Source organism: Mobula hypostoma, chromosome 5, assembly GCF_963921235.1.
Source record: "Mobula hypostoma chromosome 5, sMobHyp1.1, whole genome shotgun sequence".
NCBI lineage: Eukaryota > Metazoa > Chordata > Chondrichthyes > Myliobatiformes > Myliobatidae > Mobula > Mobula hypostoma.
The window spans coordinates 36,256,019-36,278,181 of record NC_086101.1 but is presented as its reverse complement, the minus strand read 5'-3'; the positions used below and the strand labels follow the sequence as shown (position 1 = coordinate 36,278,181).

Below are 22,163 nucleotides of genomic sequence, written 5' to 3'. Positions count from 1 at the left end.
ATAGGCGTCCACACCAGGCATTTTTGAAAATACCTCCGTCCTCATTAAAACGGGTATTTGGGTGAATCCCCTTCTACTGGGCATGTGCAAGACACACAGAAAACAAGCAAAGAGGAAACGGTATACTTGGTGTACGTTTGTCCAGTTACAGACTGGAAAAACTTAAAAGGAAATTACGAAATGAAGGACTTGGTGTGCGTTTGTCCAGATACAGACTAGAAAAACTTGAAAGGAAATTGCCAAATGAAAGACTTGGTGTACGTTAATCCAGAAACATTTCCTACAGCCATAGTCTCTTCACTGATGAAAGGGACGACAGCTACAACTAAATGCAATAAGGCTAGTTACTGGGCAAGAGTGAAATTTGCTGTTAGATTAGATTATGAGGACACTCAGTCCTCATTTATTGTCATTTAGAAATGCATGTATTAAAAAATGATACAATATTCCTCCAGAATGATATCACAAGAAACACGGGACAAACCAAAACTAGAATTGACAAAACCACATAATTATAACATGTAGTTACAACAGTGCAAAGCAATACCGTAATTTGATAAAGAGCAGACCATGGGCACGGTTAAAAAAAAAAGTCTCAAAGTCCCGATAGCCTCATCATCTCACGCAGACGGTAGAAGTGAGAAACTCTCCCCACCATGAACCTCCAAGCGCTGCAAACTTGCCGATGCAGCACCATTGGAAGCACCCGACCGCAGCAGACTCTGAGTCCGTCCGAAAACTTCGAGCTTCCGACCAGTCCTTCGACACCGAGCAACATTCTCTGCCGAGCACTTCGACCCCACCCCGGCCGCCGAGCAACAAGCAAAGTCGAGGACTCGGGGCCTTCCCCTCCAGAGATTTCGGACCACACAGTAGCAGCGGCAGCGAAGCAGGCATTTCAGAAGTTTCACCAGATGTTCCTTCATGCTCTCACGTCCGTCTCCATCAAATCAGGATTGTGCACGGCACCCTACTTGACAAATCGTTACCTCATTTATTTGCCTTTACTTTTGCCATGTCTTTGTGTATTATTTTGCTGTATTTAACATGTGGAATAAAACGAGTTACTGGGCAAAAGTGACAATTGCATCTATTGAATGTTTGCACAAGCATTAATAAAGCACCTTGTTAAATGTGTGTGGGCACGTGGCCAAGTGGTTAAGGCATTGGACTAGCAACCTGAAGGTTGTGAGTTTGAGCCCCAGCCGAGGGAATGTGTTTTGTCCTTGAGCAAGGCACTTAATCACACATTGCTCTGCAACGACACTGGTGCCAACTTGTATGGGTCCTAATGCCCTTCCCTTGGACAACATTGGTGTCGTAGAGAGGGCAGACTTGCAGCATGGGCAACTGCTGGTCTTCCATACAACCTTGCCCAGGCCTACGCCCTGGAGAGTGAAGACTTTCCAGGCGCAGATCCATGGTCTCGCAAGACTAACGGATGCCTTTATTATGTTAAATGTATAAAACATGTTTGCATTGGTGCTATCTTATATTTCCATACAATGTTACATTAGGCTGTTACACATCTACCGTCAGATATTGTTGTTGTGGTATTGGAGGTTGCGTTCAAGAAAACGATGAAATGCCACGGTGCCACCACTATTTGTTCCGGCACGTCATGACAGCGTTTTTAAAATCAGCTGTTTACCTGGTACACACTACAACGGCCAACTGTCGTTTTCAGAATTAAACACTCTGAAGAGTGTTTTAGAAAAGCTCCTTTTTTTGGGGGAAGAAAATGCCGTTCACTGTGGACGGAGGGTCAAAGCGAAGAGGAAAAGCTTCGGTTACAGATTTATCCAGTCAAGTGTGGATGTAGCCTTAGACTTGAATATACTCAGCAACAGAGACTCTACAGCAACCTGGGTAGAGAATTTCAACAAATCACCACCTCATTATTAAGTTAGCCTCTGTTGGGGTGTAACTCCTTCTGCACTCAGGTTAGTTTATTGTCATACACACCAGGGTGCATTGAAATTCCTTGCTCACATTAAGCTCACAGAGTAAACAGCACACAAAGTAATAAACAACAATAAATACACACAAAGTGTGTACTCAGCAGGTCAGGCAGCATGTGTGGAAAGGAATGAAGAGTCTTATTTGTGTTACTCAGGATTTCTAGCATCTTCAGAATCCCATGTGTTTACAGTAAACACATCAATGAGCTCAAAATAACAAAACAGTGCAAAGATTATAGTCATTGCAATTGAGTCCCTTTCACTGATCATTCTATATCCAGATTAGACCCTTCAGTGAGTGGCAGCTGCAGTTAAAATGGAGTATCAAAGTTAGCTCACCACATATGGTCCGGCATCTATTCCAGTGTTTGTTTGTCATGGAAGAAGTTTACTGTTGGGTTAGTTTGCCCCCTAGTCTGGTGTATGTATTGCATGGGTGCTGAATGGTGCTGTCTAAGGTAAAGATCTCATAGATTGTAAATGACATTGCTCTCCCAAGAGAAGGCATTCAGCAAAATATTGGAAGCACTTTCGCTGGATTTTAGCTCTAGCCTAAACCCAGTTCCGTTAAGTATGAAGAAAATCTGGTTTTGTTTTTAGCTGCAACACCACACGATTGAAAATAAGCATGGCTATTTGGCCTCTGTTTGATCCTGTTAGTGTGTGGCTAATGTCTCGGCAATGTTTTGGAAGCAGCAGGTAGTCAGAAGAAGGCAGCTTGTGGGTCATCATTCTTCAGCCTGGCAGCTTTTCACACACAGATGTGGACCTTGTGAACTTTGGCTGAGGTCAAAATGAACCTCACATCCAACACTTGTGACGTGCTATTCGACAAAGTGAAGACAAGTTGACTTGCCCTATTTTGCCTTGTTTTTTTCCCCCCAAATTTGGTGGAACTGTAACATAAGACTCATTTTATTTCACTTACCAGGCCCCTTGAAACCCTCTTTGCAGCGAAATGTAGATACATGGGATCTACAACTGCTCGACTTGCATATTTTACATTCTAATGATTTATTTATGGTAGACAGCCTTTTATGAGACCGATACCTTTGATGATATTCATATTGAAGACTCCTTTCAAGTAATGCTGTAAAATTATGAGCTTGAAACTTTATTGATTAATGTAGTGAAGATGATTTATTCATTTAGGTTCAAAGAGCCATCCTTGATTTATTTTAATATTGTCTACCTATCAGAGATTCTCGCTACTATTGAAGTGTCGACTCTGTACTTGACATTGTACCTGGAATGATGCAGGATGCAAGTGGCAGGTCTTGATTTGTAATTCTTTTGGGTAATCAACTGAGAAATTCAAATCCCTGGCCAATGTTGTCGAGGACCATCTCTCTACAGATCAGTTGGTTGCTGTGAAAGAAACTTCAGCACATTTGATTTCTCTTTTGAGCATGATCAGTCTTGGTCAAGCAGTGATATTAGAAGAGCTCCCACAACTTTTCTCAGAGCCATAGAAGATGGCAGCACAGAGGATGGCGAGCAAATTCTCCCATCAAACATGTGGGGAATCTTGATTGTAATAACCTAGAATTAATTCCAATGCCTTGCTCTCCCCCTATGATTTACTCTGTGCTGAATGTTGAGTTACTCAATCCTTTAAAGAAAAAGTGCAGTGATCTCCATTTTAACTTCTGTGAGGCTAAATATTGGCTGCTTTAACAAACAGTTCTTTGCATGGTGGATTATTTCCCATGTCCCTCACACCATATTTTGTGTAAGAGCTTTAAATCGATGTTACTCTTCCTAAGTAGAAGGAAATATCCCATTGCAAAAGATTAGAAACCATTACATCTCCTTGTAGATTATTCTGTCCACTGTCTCAGGTCCCTCACAATTCAATTCCTACTAATTTACCCATTTTAGTCCTGAACAACCAACTCTCCCTTACCTTCTGCTCAAGATACCTACCTGACCTTTCAATCTCACTTCAAGAAAACAATGCAATTAAAACATTAACTGTGATTTAACTGAACTGCCTCTGCAATTGTTGATATTAGATGGATTGTGAATGTTCATTGCCTGTACATTTCTCAGCTGAATAGAACAAACAGAAGTAGTATTATAAACTATTTCTGAAGTTGCTCAAAGGGTTGAAAATCAAGGAAGACTTGGATTTCTCCAGTGCCTGCATGATCCTATGATATTCCACAGCCAATGAAGTCCTTTTGAAGTATAGTAATATAGGAAAAGCAGTGGCCAATTTATGCAGAAAAAGCTCCCACATGAGTGATAATGACCAGACAATTTTTATTTTCATGGTGTTGGTTGAGGAGATATTGACCAAGTTCCTGAGGAGAATTACCCTGCTTTTTAATATTTGTTGTGGAATGCTTTAGTCTGTTTATGAGGGCAGATAGTGCTTCATTTTTATGTCTTAATTCAAGATGGAGCTACTTTCTCGCATTAATTAGTGTCCCTTACTGTTGTGTAAAATAGATAAATGTTTATGGATCAGGATTTTCAAAACTATTGCAGTTAGAAGTTATTTTTGTCTGGCAGATAAATATGCAGTAAGGGTACTGCAGGTAGGTATTCCCACAGTAAGGGATATAATGATTACTCCAGGTAATATAAATTGTGCCCAAGGTCCTTTATAACACATTTCCTTCTCATTTCCAGGAGTGACTCACAATGTTCCCCTGCTCCGGGAGGTTATAGTTCACCCACGCTTTGTTAAAGGAGACATCACTACAAATTTCCTTCCAGAAGTCTACCCCGATGGTTTCAAAGGTTTGTCACTGAAGATTCAATACACTTAAGACAGGTTTCTCTTGGAGCAATAGGTTCATGTTATTTTTTTGGATGTAATATATTCAATCAGTTTGCTTTTCAGATTGTTTGAAATAATTTTGGTTCAGAGTGTAGCTCTTGACATCCTTAAGAGTTTTGCAGCTGCAAGAACAACGTAAACATACGACACAGGAGATTGCTAATGCTGGAATCTGGAGGAACAAACAATTTGGTGCAGGAACTCAGCAGGTTAAGGAATTGTTAAATTCCAAAAGAAATAATGCAAGGCTGTTGATCAAAGCAGAAGCGCAAAGTTCTTCTTATGCCCAAAAGAGTTCTCAATCTAGAACTCCACTCCAGATTGCTATTCAGTGATCTTTGTTGAGGAGTGTTAATGGGAAGTCTCAGCTGCAAGGTTAGATTAGGAAACCTGGAGTGGTTCTCCTGGAGCAAAGAAGAGTGAGAGGGGATTTCACAGAGGTGTACAAAATCATGACAATGTAGGCAGAGTAGATGGAGAAAATAGATTCAATTGAGTGGATCGTTAAAGGAGGAGGGGTACAAGCTTGGGTAAAAGATACACAGGACGAATTTGAAGCAAATGGTGTGGACACAGTTAAGGATAAACACAGTGGGTGAAAGGAATTGAAGGGGAGGCTGATTAGGTGAGGTAAAGGTTGGTGAAGTTTGTGTGGAACAATAACGTGGATGTATGGGACTGAAGAACTTGTTGCTGTATTGTCCAATTTGTGTCATTCTATTCAAGGCTTCTCTCCCTACAGGACATAAGCTGTTGGATTCTGAGCACAAGGAGCTGCTGGCTACAGCCGCATCAATTTACGTAGCTTCTCAGCTGAAGGCTCAGCGATTCCTCCGAAGTTCTACAAGGTGAGAAATCTGTGACATGTGACAGTTCTACACTCATGCCTGAAGCTGCCCTCTATCACCAATACAGAATTTTAAAGGGTATATTGGAATTCCGCTGATTTCTTGTTGGATGGTGGAAGAACTATTTATTAAATGAATTAAAATTCTATTCAGAACTGCAACAATTCTGTTAAAAACCATTTCTTCACATATTAGAACATGTGTATGTCATTCGCATCAAATCAAATCAGCAAGGGTTGTGCTGGGCAGTCTGTAAGTGGCACCATACTTCAGGCACCGATATAGCGTATCCACAAATCTAACCCTGAACATATGTCCTTTGGGAATATGGGAGGAAGCTGGAGCACCCAGAGGAAACCCCCACAGTCCCAGGGAGAATGTACAAACTCCTTACAGACAGCGGTGGGAATTGAACTCAATCTTACAGCTCTCACTGTAAAGCATTGCGCCCCATTATTAGCCTAAAAAAATAAAAGGGCAGTGGATATGTTTATGTGGACAAGATAATATAAAGTGAGAGGAGGATAAACATTGGTTTCATTAACTAGATGATCTGTTTTCTTGAAGTAAAGCCAAATATTTAATAAAAAGCGGAGGAGGATAGGGGCAGATTAGCCTGTTACTACATATTTGTAAATGGAATATTGTACTGACGATGGTACCATTTGTCAACATCACATAGTTGTATTATTCTTTTGGGAGCTGTCTCTAAGTGGATAGTTGCTTTACCCTCATGCAGTATGCACAGTAATGAGGTCATTCAGATGCTGTTCAATATTCCCTGTGAGATTAGTTTTCATAGTCTCTGCAATTTCATGAGGTGTACAACATTAGTCGACCCAAATGGTCCATGTTGATGTTTCTACTCCACACAAACTTCCTCCCACCTCTCCCCATCCCTTTCTCCTTTGTGTGTTTATCCCTTGCTCCCTTCACTGCAATGTCTCCCCATGGACCCCACGTATCGCGTTCTCACTGTGCTTTGAGCAAAGACATTTCTCCTTTGTTTTTTTTGGTTTTATTAACATTGATTTCACATTCACTTCCCCTGGGTTTGGAATGATGAATTATTGAACTACGGGTTATAACTTCTACATCCCCAACATTTGTAATTCAGTTATGTTTGTGTTTTTTGATGTGGTGAAAATAGAGAGGAGAGGAAACAGAGTCTCTTCGTCTGATGCCGCAATACTTGTGGGAGGTCATGAGCTGGAGAAATGGGCTTATGGTTTTGTGGCCTTATTTCACTGTGGTCTTCCATATTGGCCTCACCTCTTAACTTGGAACTGCTGGTGAGAAGGTATAGGGAAGTGTAGCAAGTACAGTAGATAGGGTGGTTAAGAAGGCATATGTTGTGTTGCCCTTCATTAGTTGGGAGACTGAGTTCAAGAGCCGGCAGGTAATGTTACAGCTCTATAAATATTCAGTTAGACCACATACAGAGTATTGTGTTGGGTTCAGGTCACCTTGTTATAGGAAGGGTGTGGAAGCTTAGAGAGGGTGCACAGATTTACCAGGATGCTGCATGGATTGAAGAGCGTGGTTTATGAGGGTACTATAGGTTGAATGAGCTAGGGCTTTTCTCTTTGGAGCAAAAGAGGATGGGTGGTGACGATAGGGGTTTATAAAATGATAAGAGGCATAGATAGAGTGGACAAACAGGTGACTGGAGTAAATTATGGGGGGGGAGGGTCAGAGGTAGGCTTTTTACACAGTGGTGGGTGCATGGAACACATTGATAGGATTGGTAGCAGAGGCAGACGTTAGGGACATTTAAGAGAATCTTAGATGAAAAACACGATGAAGAAAAACGGAAGGGTTTGTGGAAGGGAAGTATTAGATTGATCTTGGAGCATAATCGGTCAGCATAATATGGGCTTAAGGGACTGTATTATGCTGTACTGTTTTATGTTCTAAAACATATTTCTCTTATATAAAAGTGGTCGGGGGTGAGGAATATATCAAAAATTACAAGCAGCACACACAAAATGCTGGAGGAACTCAGCAGGTCAGGCAGCATCTATGCAAAAAAGTATAGTTGACGTTTTGGGGGTCCTGGCCCAAAACATTGACTGGAACTTTTTTTTAAAATCATAGATGCTGCCTGACCTGATGAGTTCCTCCAGCATTTTGTCAGCTCCATCTTGGGTACTAGCCTACAAAGTACCCAGGACATCTTTAGGGAGTGGTGTCTCAGAAAGGCGGCGTCCATTATTAAGGACCTCCAGCACCCAGGGCATGCCCTTTTCTCACTGTTACCATCAGGTAGGAGGTACAGAAGCCTGAAGGCACACACTCAGTGATTCAGGAACAACTTCTTCCCCTCTGCCATCCAATTTCTAAATGGACATTGAATCTTTGGACCCTACCTTACTTTTTAAAAAATATACTGTATTTCTATTTTTGCACAGTTTAAAAAATCGATTCAATATACATAATTGATTTACTTGTTTATTTTAAAATTTTATTTATTATGATTGTTATTTTTTCTCTACTTATTACATATTGCATTGAGCTTCTGCTGCTAAGTTAACAAATTTCACGTCACATGCCGGTGATGATAAACCTAATTCTTATTCTGATTCTGCCTGGCCTGCTGAGTTCCTCCAGCATTTTGTGTGCATTGTTTGGATTTCCAGCATCCGCAGATTTTCTCTTGTTTATCAAAAATCACATTTCACTTTCTGGCCTTCAGTCAGTAAACTATCAATGTGAAGCATATGATATCTAAAACTTTTAAAGTCAATTTTTCTGAATCATACATCACTGTAGTCCTTGACTGGACTAAATATTTGTGTAATGCTTAACTTCTGTAAAGAGAGGGATTTGTTCTTCTCTAGTTGAACTATTGTGTGATATAGGAGCATATACAAGGCACCCATCATGAAAGTTGAGTCCCATTGATCTCAATGGTATACCTGTGCTGGTGCTACTATATTGAGAACTCAGCCTGAAGTTTGATATTGGTAAATTGGTTTATCATTGACACGTGCCAAGGTGCTGTGAAACTCTTGCCTTGCTCACTGTTCATACATGTCGATTCATTACAATGGTACATTGAGGTAGTACAAGGTAAAACAAAAACAAAATGTAGAATAAAGTGTTACATGTACTGAGAAAGTGCAGTGCAGGTAGATAATAAGGTGCAAGGTAGAAGGGTAGAGCTATTGGTGATGTTCTGTCCTGCAAACCTGAAGCCCTCAACTCTGTCGACTTTGACTATATGTGTTTGTTATAAGTACCTTTTGTTTCTTATATGTACCAGTACCTTAGAACTGAAAAGGTGGAATTGAAGAATTTTAAAATATCTGGCCAAATGAATAAATTACAAATTTATGAATTATTGAAGTGTACACTTTGAAAGGCTATGAATATAGATATGGATGACAAACTCATCATTGTGAGTGTAGCAACATAGAACCATAGAACCATAGAAACTACAGCCCAGAAACAGGCCTTTTGGCCCTTCTTGGCTGTGCTGAACCATTTTCTGCCTAGCCCCACTGACCTGCACACGGACTATATCCCTCCATACACCTCCCATCCATGTATCTGTCCAATTTATTTTTAAATGTTAAAAAAGAACCTGCATTTACCACCTCGTCTGGCAGCTCATTCCATACTCCCACACTCTCTGTGTGAAGAAGCCCCCCCCTAATTTTCCCTTTAAACTTTTCCCCCTTTACCCTTAACCCATGTCCTCTGGTTTTTTCCTCCCCTTGCCTCAGTGGAAAAAGCCTGCTTGCATTCACTCTATCTATACCCATCATAATTTTATATACCCCTATCAAATCTCTCCTCATTCTTCTACGCTCCAGGGAATGAAGTCCTAACCTATTCAACCTTTCTCTGTAACTGAGTTTCTCAAGTCCCGGCAACATCCTTGTAAACCTTCTCTGCACTCTTTCAACCTTATTTATATCCTTCCTGTAATTTGGTGACCAAAACTGAACACAATACTCCAGATTCAGCCTCACCAATGCCTTATACAACCTCATCATAACATTCCAGCTCTTATACTCAATACTTTGATTAATAAAGGCCAATGTACCAAAAGCTCTCTTTATGACCCTATCTACCTGTGACGCCACTTTTAGGGAATTTTGTATCTGTATTCCCAGATCCCTCTGTTCCACTGCACTCCTCAGTGCCTTACCATTAACATGTTTGGTAAGCAGGACAGTGCCTGAAAATATAATGTGTGATTAAGCTGTGGGTTTGGATTAAAATGCTTCTAGTTGATTAGCATGCAACCTGCATTCAAGATGTGTGGGCTGATATTTCAGTGTCCCCACTCAGGTAGGCAGGAAGTCACACCTGGTGCTGTGTGGATGAGATCAACTCCGACATGCTTGAGCACAACACTTTAGTGTGAAAGTGAAGCAGAAACTTTGTCAGTTTACTACCTTCAACTACCAGCAGCCAATTAGAACTCTTACCTAAAGTTCATGTAACTCAGTGGGCTGAAATGCCCTTGCATTGCTGCATCTTCACACGAATAACACTGCTACACATTCCAATGATATTTCTGTTACTTTCTCATTCCTCCCACACTGCCTGATATTTCCCTATGCGTTAAACCCTCCTCCTCACTATGATACCTTATTCCTCGAACTCTGCCCCCATACATTGTGTCCATTCTCCTCTCTCATTGATATTACATTCCCCTAAATATAGACCCTCCTAAATATATTGACTTGTCTTCTCTTGCTCTTCGCAATACACCTTGCTCTCTCTGTCCTCTCCTTGCTTACACACTCGTGCTGTATTTGATGAAGGAGGGCCACTAATGGAGCCATAGCTGGGAGCTGTTGGCTTATGTGGAAGCCCTGATGTCAGACCAGAGTCCTGTCAGATGCTGGGTCTGAAATAAAAGTTGACAGTATTGGAAACACTGCAGGTCAGACAGCGTCTGTGGAGAGAGAAACGGATTCTGTGTTTCATGTTGAAGACCCTTCATCAGTTGACCTGAAATATTAACTGTTTCTCTTCCCACAGATGCCATCTTACAGTTCTGATGAACGATCTCAGCCTAAAGTGTTCACTGTTTATTCCCTTCCATGAGCGCTGTCTGACTTGCTTGAGTTCCTCCAGGATTTTGTTTGTATCACTCAAAATTTCCAGCATCTGCAGAATCTCTTGTTTAAAGGTTCAAAGGTTTATATATTATCCAAGTACGTATCCACGTACAGCTCTGAGATTCGTCTTCTCCAGATCGCCACGAAACAAAGAAAGAACATGAAAGTTGTTTGGAGAAACGTCAAACCCACCCCTGCAGAAAAAGAACAGCATCCTGATCATCAACCCCCAAACCCCCAAGACTCCTTCCCCCGCACAAAATGCGACAAGAACATCAACCCTTAAGCCACAGACCCCCTTCCCCTGAACAAAAAAACTAACAGAACACAGCAAGGTCATCAGCCTTCCCCCAAATCCCCTCCCTTCACACAACGAGACAAAAAGGAATGGGCGAAAAACACAGAATAAAAAATCTGTTAGTGTTTTCAGCATTGATTTTACTGTAGACTTTGGTAACTTGAACAACACCAACCACTTGTAGAATCAGAGCAAACACCAAAAAAGAAGCTCAACTCGTCATTAAACTTTGGATCTTTAAATTCTGCTGGGGAGAGTGGTATCATATGATGGAGTGGGTGGGGAGGGGTAGTTCCTTATTAATTCCAAAAGCAGTAACAGCTGAGCCTGTTTCAGAACCTTAGAGACACGAGAGACTGAAGAAGCTGGAATATGAATCAAAATCAATCTGCTGGAGGAGCTCAATGGGTCAAGCAGCATCTGGGGGTGGGGTTTGAGGGGGAGGGGAGGAATTGTTGATGTTTTGGGTTGAAACTCTGCCATTACACCTCTCCATTCAGTCCCAATGCAGGGTTTCGACCTGAAGCATCAATGATTTTTTCAAAGGTTCATTTTATTATAAAGTATGCATGCAGAATACAACCCTGAGATTTGTCTTCTCCAGGTAGCCACAAAATACGGAAAAACCATAGAAGTAGTTGAAAGAAAAGACATCAATCTCCTCCCCACATGAAAAGAAAAAAAAGAAACAAAAACCCCCAAATCACCCCCAACCCATCCCTCACACAAAATCTAACAGATCATCTACATGGAAAAACAGCAACAAGCGCATCAATACTCTAACCCCAAACTCCTAGCCCACCAATAGACAACAGGAAAGAATGGGCAAGAACACGAAAGAGGACCATAGAACTGAAAGAGACCAATGTGAACTACAGTTAGATTGAACTAATTTCTAATCCATAAATCTCAGAATTTTGATGACATCTCTGAGAGCATCGGGGAGAACAGTTGCTTGAACCCAGCCGACCCTCCGAGGGAAGCGACTCGAAATCAGCGGCCTCTCTAAGGGAACTGACTCAAACCCTGTGGCCTCTCCGAGGGAAGCAACTCGAACCCTGCGGCCCCTCCGAGGGAAGTGAGTCAAACTCAGCGGCCCCTCCGAGAAGAGCAACTTAAACCCAGCAGCCCCTGCACACTTGCCTTGATGTTTCAATCTTCCTCAATGCTTTAATTGATGAGAAATGTAGTCAATCAAGGCCCCCCGTCCCATCTCTGAGCTTCTCCTCGTGGTAGCTTGTGCTTCTCTCCTGAAATTTTCTCAGGAGCAGCAGAGCACTAGGTCACTTGATTGAACTACAGACTGTAAGTCAAAGGCTTCAACAGTTTCAAAAACAAAATTAAGAGAATAAATAGAAGAGGTAGAAAAACTGAAAAGATTGACGATCTGGAAGGTGTCACCCGAGGTATCAGTGTTCACTGGCGCCATCTTGACTGGAAGTAAGATTTCTTCACCAGAGTGGCACAATTTGTGACACAGTTGAGCCTTCAAGAGCAGATGCCCTTTTGTAACAAGCTTTTCAATATGCCTTGGTACGTCCGACAATAATAACCTAATTCTAATTCAAATTCCTTGAGCATCAAGCAATGGACTAACGGCACCATCACTTGTTTTGGTCCTGTGACCACAAACTACAAGGAAATGGATGGAACCTATTTAAATAAATAATCATTGCCAATATGTAGTCAGTGTAATCAGTAAGGTTTTCTGAATGGAAGTGAGGTACTGGGAATTTTTTCTTGTATTTTAGCTCAGGATTGTTTTACAAGTGTGTGAGATTATCATTATCATCCACTATTACAGGAACAAGAGGATGGTTTTCACATGCGTTATGAAGAGTAGTCTCTCTCTCTCTCTCTCTCTCTCACTACAACACCTATTTTTTCACAACACATAAGATTACTTTAATATTGGAATTGTAAACCAGTGTGGAATTTGTGAGCACAACATGTGTAATGAACACGTTTCCTGCAGGAAGTGGTTATGTTTGATTGACAATTACTTCATTGTCAAGTTTAAAGCCACCTTCTTTGTTTGACTTCCAGATTGACTGAGACTGAGAATTTTATTGTCCAAAGCTCACTTTGCAAAAAGCATTGAAATTCACTTACTGTGCTTCAGTAAAAGGACAAGCTTTGGATGTTGAGAGAAACAGAAAACTTGTGTGTTGTTTTAACCCAAGCTTAAAGTATGGTATTTATAGAAATAGAGATGGTTTCTCTCTCTGGGAATGCAGTAGAAGGATCTCATAATTCTGGAGAGAAGGAAAGGAAATGAAGGGAAGAGCAGAGAACTGTGTATGCAGCACTGAAAAATATTATAAACAGATTTCTGGTCTAGATTTACTAGAATAACACATTATATATGCAGCTTTTCCGCAGTGCACACAGCCCTTAGCAGTCCATCATTCATGCAGTCAAGAGTTTTTCAAGTCTTTTTGCATCATTTAGGACTCTGCAGGACTTTATAATTACTACTAATGAACATTACACTTATTGTGTGTATGGGCTCAGGAAGTTTGCCGAGTGAACAGTTTAAATATGTAGACTAGGAAGAAGTCACATTTGACCTCTGGGCTGTTCTGAGCTGGTTGAACTCAGCGGGGTAGTTGTATGGGATCTGCAGCTGGCCCCAGCAGCCTGTCTCCTAACTCGCACCATCCTGTTCACCCTTCGTTCATGCACTCGGTGACCCACACTAACTGTTGATCTGACACTTCTTTGATTCAGATTCAGATTCATTTATTTATCATGTGTACATTGCAACATTCAGTGAAATGCCTTGTTTGTTTAAACAACCAACACAACTTAAGGCTGTGCTGAGGGCATCCTGGCGTCTAGATTTTAGCATGTGTTTGCTCTTGCCCTCCTAAGTTTCTCTTGCTCTCTCAATTTTGAGCCCCCCTGCACATGCTTATATTTAATCACTACACCATTTCCCTAAACATCTTTGTCCTTCTTTGATACTTAGAGTAATCCAGTAAGGTTTACTAAGTGAAATTGAGGTATTGGGAAAGCTTTCTTATGGGATGTTGGATGTTAACATTTTACAGAGCTCTTTGAAACCTCTCTCTGTGACTAGCTTTTGGTTACCTATCATAACATCTCCGTTGCTGACTTGGATATATTTTGTCTGCTGATTGCTTCTGCTGCTTAACCCAATTACCTTATGTTGCTGAACCCAAGTTATTGTCAGATAGGGAAAGTGAAAATTGGCCAGATTTTCTGTATGTGATTGGTGACTCCCCTCCTCCAAAAGCAGTGGGAAATGCATATTTGGTGGGCTGTTTTGCAACAATGCCCTGGTTTGAATGCCTGTTGACATGAGGATATACGAGGGGTGATTGATAAATTCGTGGCCTAAGGTAGAAGGAGTCAATTTTAGAAAACTTAGCGCATTTATTTTTCAACATAGTCCCCTCCTACATTTACACACTTAGTCCAGCAGTCGTGGAGCATACGGATCTTGGACCTTCAGAAAGTGTCCACAGCAGGGGTGATTGATAGGTTCATGGCCTAAGGTAGAAGGAGATGAGTTATACAGCTCTCGTTACATGCACATGCAGTTTAACTCTTTGAGTGATTATGTAGAAAGTTTGAAGTTAATAACTCATCAGGGGTGATCGATAAGTTTGTAGCCTAAGGTAGAAGGAGGTGAGTTATAGGAGGGGACTGTGTTGAAAAATAAATGTGCTAGGTTTTCTAAAATTGACTCCTTCTACCTTAGGCCACGATTTTATCAATCACCCCTTGTAAGCCTCTTATGACGTTTCATGCAGCTGCCCTCTTCTCTTCACGGAGGTCGAGGAGGAGGTACAGGGGCCTGAAGACCCACACTCAACATTCAGGAGCAGCTCCTTCCCTCCGTTCAGGTTTCTGAACGGCCCATCAATGCTACCTCATTATACGTTTTTTGCACTATTTATTTATTTGTGTTTATAGTAATTTCAAGTCTTGCACTGTACTGTTGTTGCTAAACAACAGATTTCACGTCTTATAAGCTACTAAATCTGATTCTGATTTTGAGCTGCAGTGAAGGCTGAACCGTTCAGGTTGCAAACTGCGCCAAGTGCAACACAAGATTCAAAATGCATCTTGAGTTTTTAAGAATTTTGCTTTTCTTCACACCCAGCAATAATTATATTGAGATTGACAGGAGGTATTTTGGAAACTCTAATATTACCCTGGAGTGTGTGTGATTTTTTGCTATCAATATTCGTATTTAACAATCAGACCATATGCTGGAATACTGGTGGTTGGCTTGTATGTTATTTGCCCTGGTGAATTGGGAAGGGAAAGCCAAGTAACTCTCCAGGTGTGGCTGTGTTAGAAGGATCTCATGGGTCTACTAAAGCTGTGTTTATACTTTTAAAACCAATTGCCTGCAGCACTTCCTATGTATTCCTTGTTCTGACTGAAGTGTATATTGTTCTAGGTTTTTTCTGGGTTGTACCCTTTTCCAGTTGCATTATCACTGCTAGCATTATGGGCAGGGATTGGAACTATTCAATGTGTGGGGGTGGAACTATTGTGACACAGATTAAATTGCTTTGCACAGTCGGTTTAGGCAGACAGCAGTAGCCACGGCAAGTTATCAGAGTTCTGGAAACACTGCAGACAGGTTTACAAGAATGTCGCCAGGACTCGAAGGCCTGAGTTATAGGGAGAGGTTGGGCCGGCTTGAAGCTTGCTCATTCAAGCGTAGGAGACTGAGAGATGATCTTACATGGATGTATAAAGTCATGAGGGGCACCTGGAGAGTTACTCAGTTTACCTTTCCCAATTCACCAGGGCAGCACAGAGAAGCCAACTGCGAGTATTCCAGCATATGGTACATTCACAGTCTTTTCCTCAGAGTTGAGGGAATCTAGATGGCATATGAGACGGGAAAGGTTTAATAGGAACCTGAGGAGCAAACTCTGCACATGGGGACAGTGTGTATATGGAACTGGCTACCAGAGGAAGTAGTTGAGACAGGTTCAATAATAACAAAAGGAGATACACTGAAGGAGAAAAGCAATTTAGCAGTACAACAGTCACCCGGAGCTCCGCTGTTTGTGTCCTAACTGGACGCAGTGAATACTTTTGCTGCCACATAGTTCTCGTGATGCAAGTTCGATTCTGAATTCCAGCATTGCCTGTGTGGAATTTGTTCAGTTCCCCAGTATGGCTTTCCTTGAATATTCATTTTCCTGACAGAAACATGCTAGCTGGCAGGTTAATTGGTGACTGTAAATTGCCCCCCGGTGTATGTGGGTGGTGGGAGAATTGGGTTAGAATTGCTGGGTTTGTGAGAGGATTGGTTGTGGAGAAGGAAATAGGAGAATGTGATCAGCAAGAATGCTCTGAGACTCAGTGCTTGTTTGATGGACTGAATGGCCTCCATTGTCAAAGGGGAATGTGAAATAATATGCAAGTACGATTCACTCATCACTTTAGAACTTGTTGACATCCACTGGCTCCTGAGTAAGTAATAACTCACTGTATAATACTCCTCTTTTTGGTTCCAGGTCTCTCAGTGATCTTGCCCTCCTAAACTCTGTGGTCCCCTCTGGTGCACATTGTTTCCCCTCTGGTTGTTACACCCCCCCCCATCACCCTGGACACCTCTGGTCACTGTAGTCCTCTCAATTCTGCCCTCTCAATTGTCCCTAACTCAATAGTCAGATATTTGCTATTTACTTAAGTTGACTGGGATCTTCTGTCATTGAAGATGGACATTCTCCTGGAGACTCTTCTTTATTTGTCTCCCCACTTACTGAATTCATTGTGCATCTTTTTTGACCTCAAGTCATTCTGAAACTCTTTACAGGCAATGTGATAGTGTGATTCTTTTGGAACCTTAAGTCTGCTCTAAGGTTGGAAAGGTGCCAGTCAATTGGCACTTGCAAATAGGACCAAATAAATGATTTTTTTTTGTATGATCCTGTTTGAGGGATGACTCTTGGCCCCAGGACATGGCGGGGAAATACCCCTGCTCCTCTCCAGAATAGTTCCTTGGGACCTGAGAGAATGTTGCTTGGCAGAAGCAGAAACCCTTTGGTTTCTAGGGTTTAGTTTTAAGCTGTGATGTTTTATTCACTCTGCAATGACTGGCTATACATTATCTGTTAGCTGATTTAAACAAAGATCAATTGTAGTGGTATTGCATCTTTATCAACTAGTCTGCACTATGCTATGTGTAGCTTTTCTTCAGACATAATTGGTCCCTTTCACTGTGGATTATGTCCTTCATATGTTAGCAAACCCTTTCTGGTACTTCTGCATCAACACCTATCTCTGCTCCTTAGTAAGCTACCACTCAACAAGTTTTTGCTTCCTTGTTTAATTGCCAGCCATGGGTATCACTCTTGCCCCTGAGCCAGGGTAGAAGTACCACTCCTAAGTGTGAGCAAAAAAAATCTAGGCTGACACTCTGGGGCACCACTGACAGAATGCTTCATTGTCAGAGGTGCCATCATTTGAATCAACTTGGACTATAACCCAAAGAAAAAATAAGATAACATGCTTTAATGACTATTGCCCAAAAGCTCAAACATCTAAATCCTGAAATACTTTGAGAAGCTGGTCATGGCACACATCAATTCCAACTTTCCAGATAACCTCGACCCACAGCAATTTGCTCACCACCAGAATAGGCCTACGGGGAGGCCACCTCCCTGGCCTTACACTCATCTTTGGAGCATCTGGAAAGACATCTATATCAGATTATTGTTTTTTGAATGCAGTTCTGTCTTAAATACCAAGCAAACTCCAGACCATGGGTGTTAATGTCCTCCTCTACGACTGGATCCTTGACTTTCTGACCAACATCACAATCAGTAAGAATAGGGAGGAATGCCTCTGCTTTGATTATTCTAAACACTGGTGCACCAAAAGATTGTGTTCTTACCTCACCACTCTGCTCCCTCTCCATTCATGATTGTGTGGCCAGATTCTGTTTTAACTAAGTTTGCAGATGATACTTCTGTAGTGGAGTTACAACTCAAATCACCATGAGTCAGAGGACAGGAAGGAGATGGAAGGTTCAGTGACATGGCGTCATGTCTGCAATCTTTACCTCAACATCAACAAAACAAAAAAGTTGGTAATTGACTTCAGTAAGGGGGAGGGGTGGATGCTCGTGCTCCTGTCTACATCAACGGTGTTGAGATTGAGAGCTTCAAGTTCCACCAAGAACCTGACGTGGTCCAACCATGTAGACGCGACAGTCAAGAAAATCAATGTCGCTACTTCCTCTGGAGCCTATAGAAATTCAGCATGTCCCCGTTGACTCTTAGCAATTTTTATCATTGCACCATAGAAAGCATCCTGTCTGAATGCATAATGGCTTGGTATGACAACTGCTCTGCACGTGACCGCAAAAAATCGCAGAGACTTGAGAACACAGCTCAGCACGTTACAGGAACCAGCCTTCCCTTAAAGGACTCTGTATATACTTCTTATTGCCTCAGTGAAACAGACAGTGTAATCAGAGACCACACCCACCTCGGACATTCTCTCTTTTCCCTTCTCCCATCGAGCAAAAAATACAAAAGTCTGAAAACACGTACCACCAGACTCAAGGACATTCTAACCAACAGACTGCTCTCCCATTGTTGTCAGACTCTTGAAGATTCAAGATTATTTAATGTCATTTCCAGTACAAAAGTGTAAAGGAGAATGAAATAATTCTATTGCAGCACAAGAAACACAGTAAGATAAAGAAGGCAATAATAATAATTCATAGGTTGATTGTATATACAGTACATAAAGTGATGCTTGATGCAGGACTACATAAGGTGACTGACAGGAAATGATAAAGCAGAGATGGTGGGGGTGAGGTGGGGTGGGTTAGTGAGTGAAGGTGTTGATCAGACTGATTGCTTGTTGGGGAAAATGACTCTTTTTGAGCCTGGTGGACCTGGTGTGGATGCTCTGTCGCCTCTTCTCTGTTGGGAGTGTGACAAACAGTCCACATGCAGGATGGGTGGGATCCTTCATGGTATTGCTGGCCTTTTTCCAGTACCTTTCCATTTGGTGGGAAGGCTGGTTCCGATGATGCATTGGGCAGTTTTGACTACCTGTTATAGAGCCTTCATGTCTGACACAGTGCAGTTTCTATATCATGCAGTAATGCAGCTTGTTAGGATTCTCTCTACTGAGTATTGGTAGATGGCCATGAATATTGATATGCATAGTCCAGCTCTCTACAGCCGCCTCAGAAAGTAGAGGAGTTAGTGAGCTTTCTTAATTGTTTAGTATTGGTTCTGGGACCATGAGAGGTCGTGTGAAATGTGCTCTCCCAAGAGTTTGAAACTGCTCACAGTTTCTACCACTGTGCCGCTGATGAAAAGAAGGGTGTGAGTGGTGTGAGTTCTCCTAGAATCGATAACTATCTCCTTTGTCTTATTGACATTGAGAAAGAAGTTATTTGCCTGACACTTGGCCTCAAGCTCTTTCTCCTCTTTGTGGTAGGCCATCACATTGTTGTTGGTGATGAGCCCCACCACTGTTGTGTCATCAGCAAACTTGACAATGTGGTAACTTGGGCGTTTGACCATGCAGTCATGTTTGAGCAGAGTGTACAGCAGTTGTGTCAGCACACTCCTGTTGAGGATGATGGCAAGGAAAGAGTGGTTGTACATCCTGACTACCTGAGGTCTGTTGGTTAGGAGGTCCAACACCCAGTTGCACAGTGGTGTATTTAGACCGAGGAGTAGGAGTTTGCTCACCAAGATCTGTGGGGCAACAGTGTTGAATGCTGAACTGAAATCCAGAGACAGCATTCTGACATAAGTGTCCTTTTTTCCTAGATGTATCAGGTCCAGGTGCATAACAGATGCTATGGCATCTGCTGGAGAGTGGTTTTATCCACTATGGCAGTCATTACCAGTCATTCAAAGCACTTCATGATGATTTGCATCAGTGCCACCAGGCAGTAATCATTTAGTTCTGAAGGTATAGATTTCTTTGGTAAATGGATGATAGTGGCTGAAGCATGTGGCAACAACAGACTGGATGAGTGAAGTGTTGAAGATATCCATGAAGACATCAGTGAGCTGGTGTGCACACTGCTTGAGTACTCAGCCTGGGATGTTGTCTGGCCTGGCAGCCTTCCTGTCTGCAGAGTTGTACTCACGTCTGATGCTGTTAAAGACAGTGGCTGCTCTCCTGGAAGGGAGTTAGCTTTTGTAGCTGGAGTTGTGTTGCATGCCTCAAAGCATGCAGAGAAGTTGTTTGGAGCATCATGGAGTGAGGCATCACTGGTGTAGTTGACGCTGTTTTTAATTGTGTAGTCAGTAATGATCTTAGTGCAACACACATCAAAGTTGCTGGTGAACGCAGCAGGCCAGGCAGCATCTCTAGGAAGAGGTACAGTCGGCCCGAAACGTCGACTGTACCTCTTCCTAGAGATGCTGCCTGGCCTGCTGTGTTCACCAGCAACTTTGATGTGTGTTACTTGAATTTCCAGCATCTGCAGATTTCCTTGTGTTTGCGTTTTTAAAATGATCTTAGTGCCCAGCACATTTGCCAGGATAGTTATTGGACAGGTATTCCTAAGATTTTGTACGTAGGGGGTCTTTGCCCTCTTGATGCTTAAAATGAGATTTCTTCTGTCTGCTTTGAGTAGACCTCTTGTACCATAAGAGGGAGTTTTGGCCTCACAATCTACCTCATTATGATAGTGCATTATATTGTTTACCTGCACTGCTCTTTTTTTGGTAACTTTTACACTTTTTTCTGCATTGTTATTGCTTTACCATATTCTCACTCAATATACTGTGTAATGATTTGATCTGTGGAAACAGCATGCAAGACGAGCTTTTCACTGTATCTTGGTACATATGACAATAATATACCAATGCTGATGAAGTATTAAACCAAGTCCATGTTTACTCTCTCAGGTAGATGCCGTCACCCTGAGGCACTACCTTGAAGAAGCGCAGAAGAGACTGCCTTGATGTCTTGGATGCTGTTCTTCAACTAGCATCACTTAGGGCAAAATACCAAATAATAATTATGTTGCTATGCCTAAACTGGTGGCTGTTTCCTACATTACAGCAGTGCCTACACTTCAGAAGTACAGTACTTCACTGGCTGTAAGGAACTTTGTATTGCTGTGAAAAAGACATGAAAGGTGTTGTAGAATGAAAGTTCTCTGAATGTGGCTGGCTGTCAAACTCTGAGCTTTATGTCTGATGGCAGCGTGGATGCCAACTTGTTCGTCCAGTTGCTCTTGCTGCTCTCTTTCAATGTTAAAGTGATACATGCCTTTCAGAAAAGATCTTTGAAGATTAAAATAACAGATTATGCAGTTGCTGAGGAGAGATTTATTTTAATAAGATCAGAGTTGTGCATTTCCCCAGGAAGCAACATAGTGACCTGGGATTTCTCAGCATTTACAGTTTGGTACAAAAGTCCTTAGCACACATTTGCTGATTAAAAACAAACATTGTATTGTACTCGTTTCCTTTAGTTTATAGCCAAACCTTAAATGAAAGTATTTGTCAAAGAGTAACATAAGCAGTTCAAGGAAAAAACTAATTAGGGAAGCAAAAGGCAACTCCAAAGGAAACCAACTTCAGTATTTATATTTATCTTCCTAATACCAGAAAGAATCATTGAATAATCTGTTAATAAGATATAAATACATTTAGACTGGCTTTGCTTTGAAGTTACTAATGATATCTGCATTCTCACATTTTGAGTTGATAAATCGACTTTCAAAGAAACTTCTCATAAAGTCCCCAAAAACTTACGGGTCAGAGATTATTCTCTGCCCTTTTTCTACACCAGTCTTACCCTTCCAAATTATTTCCAAGATCATTAGTGGCCTCCTTTGGCTTACTGTAACTGTGTGAAATATTTTAGTGAAGTTGTCCAGTGGGAAGCCAATTCATCCAGGAAGGCAAGTAAGGATTTTTTTGGGGGACATGAGGCTGCAAGTACTTGAATCTGGAACAAAACAGTTTCGGATATAGAACACTGAAAGAAAATGGCACTGGAACACTTCCAGTTCTAATGAAAGGTCTTTGACCTGAAACATTAAAACTGTTTCTCTCTCTTTTTGTTCCTGCTGAGTTTTGCAACCATTCCTGCTTTAATTCTTTCTGTATTCGTCATCTTTAGATGTTTAGTTGAATGTCCTGTGGCAAAGAGAGGAAAATAAGATGGATCAGGCAGGTAAGGTTAAGGAATTTCTATAGC

At 41.6% G+C, this 22,163-nt stretch overlaps 1 protein-coding gene across 2 annotated transcripts in view; it reads left to right on the top strand.

Moving 5' to 3' along the window:
• Nucleotides 1–22,163, top strand: part of pcca (propionyl-CoA carboxylase subunit alpha) — a 489,189-nt gene that overhangs the window by 289,821 nt on the left and 177,205 nt on the right. For both annotated transcript variants that reach the window (XM_063048382.1, XM_063048383.1), the window contains exons 17-18: nt 4,599–4,709; nt 5,492–5,597. In XM_063048382.1, coding sequence (XP_062904452.1) covers nt 4,599–4,709; nt 5,492–5,597 — 217 coding nt within the window. The remainder of the gene's footprint in view (nt 1–4,598; nt 4,710–5,491; nt 5,598–22,163) is intronic.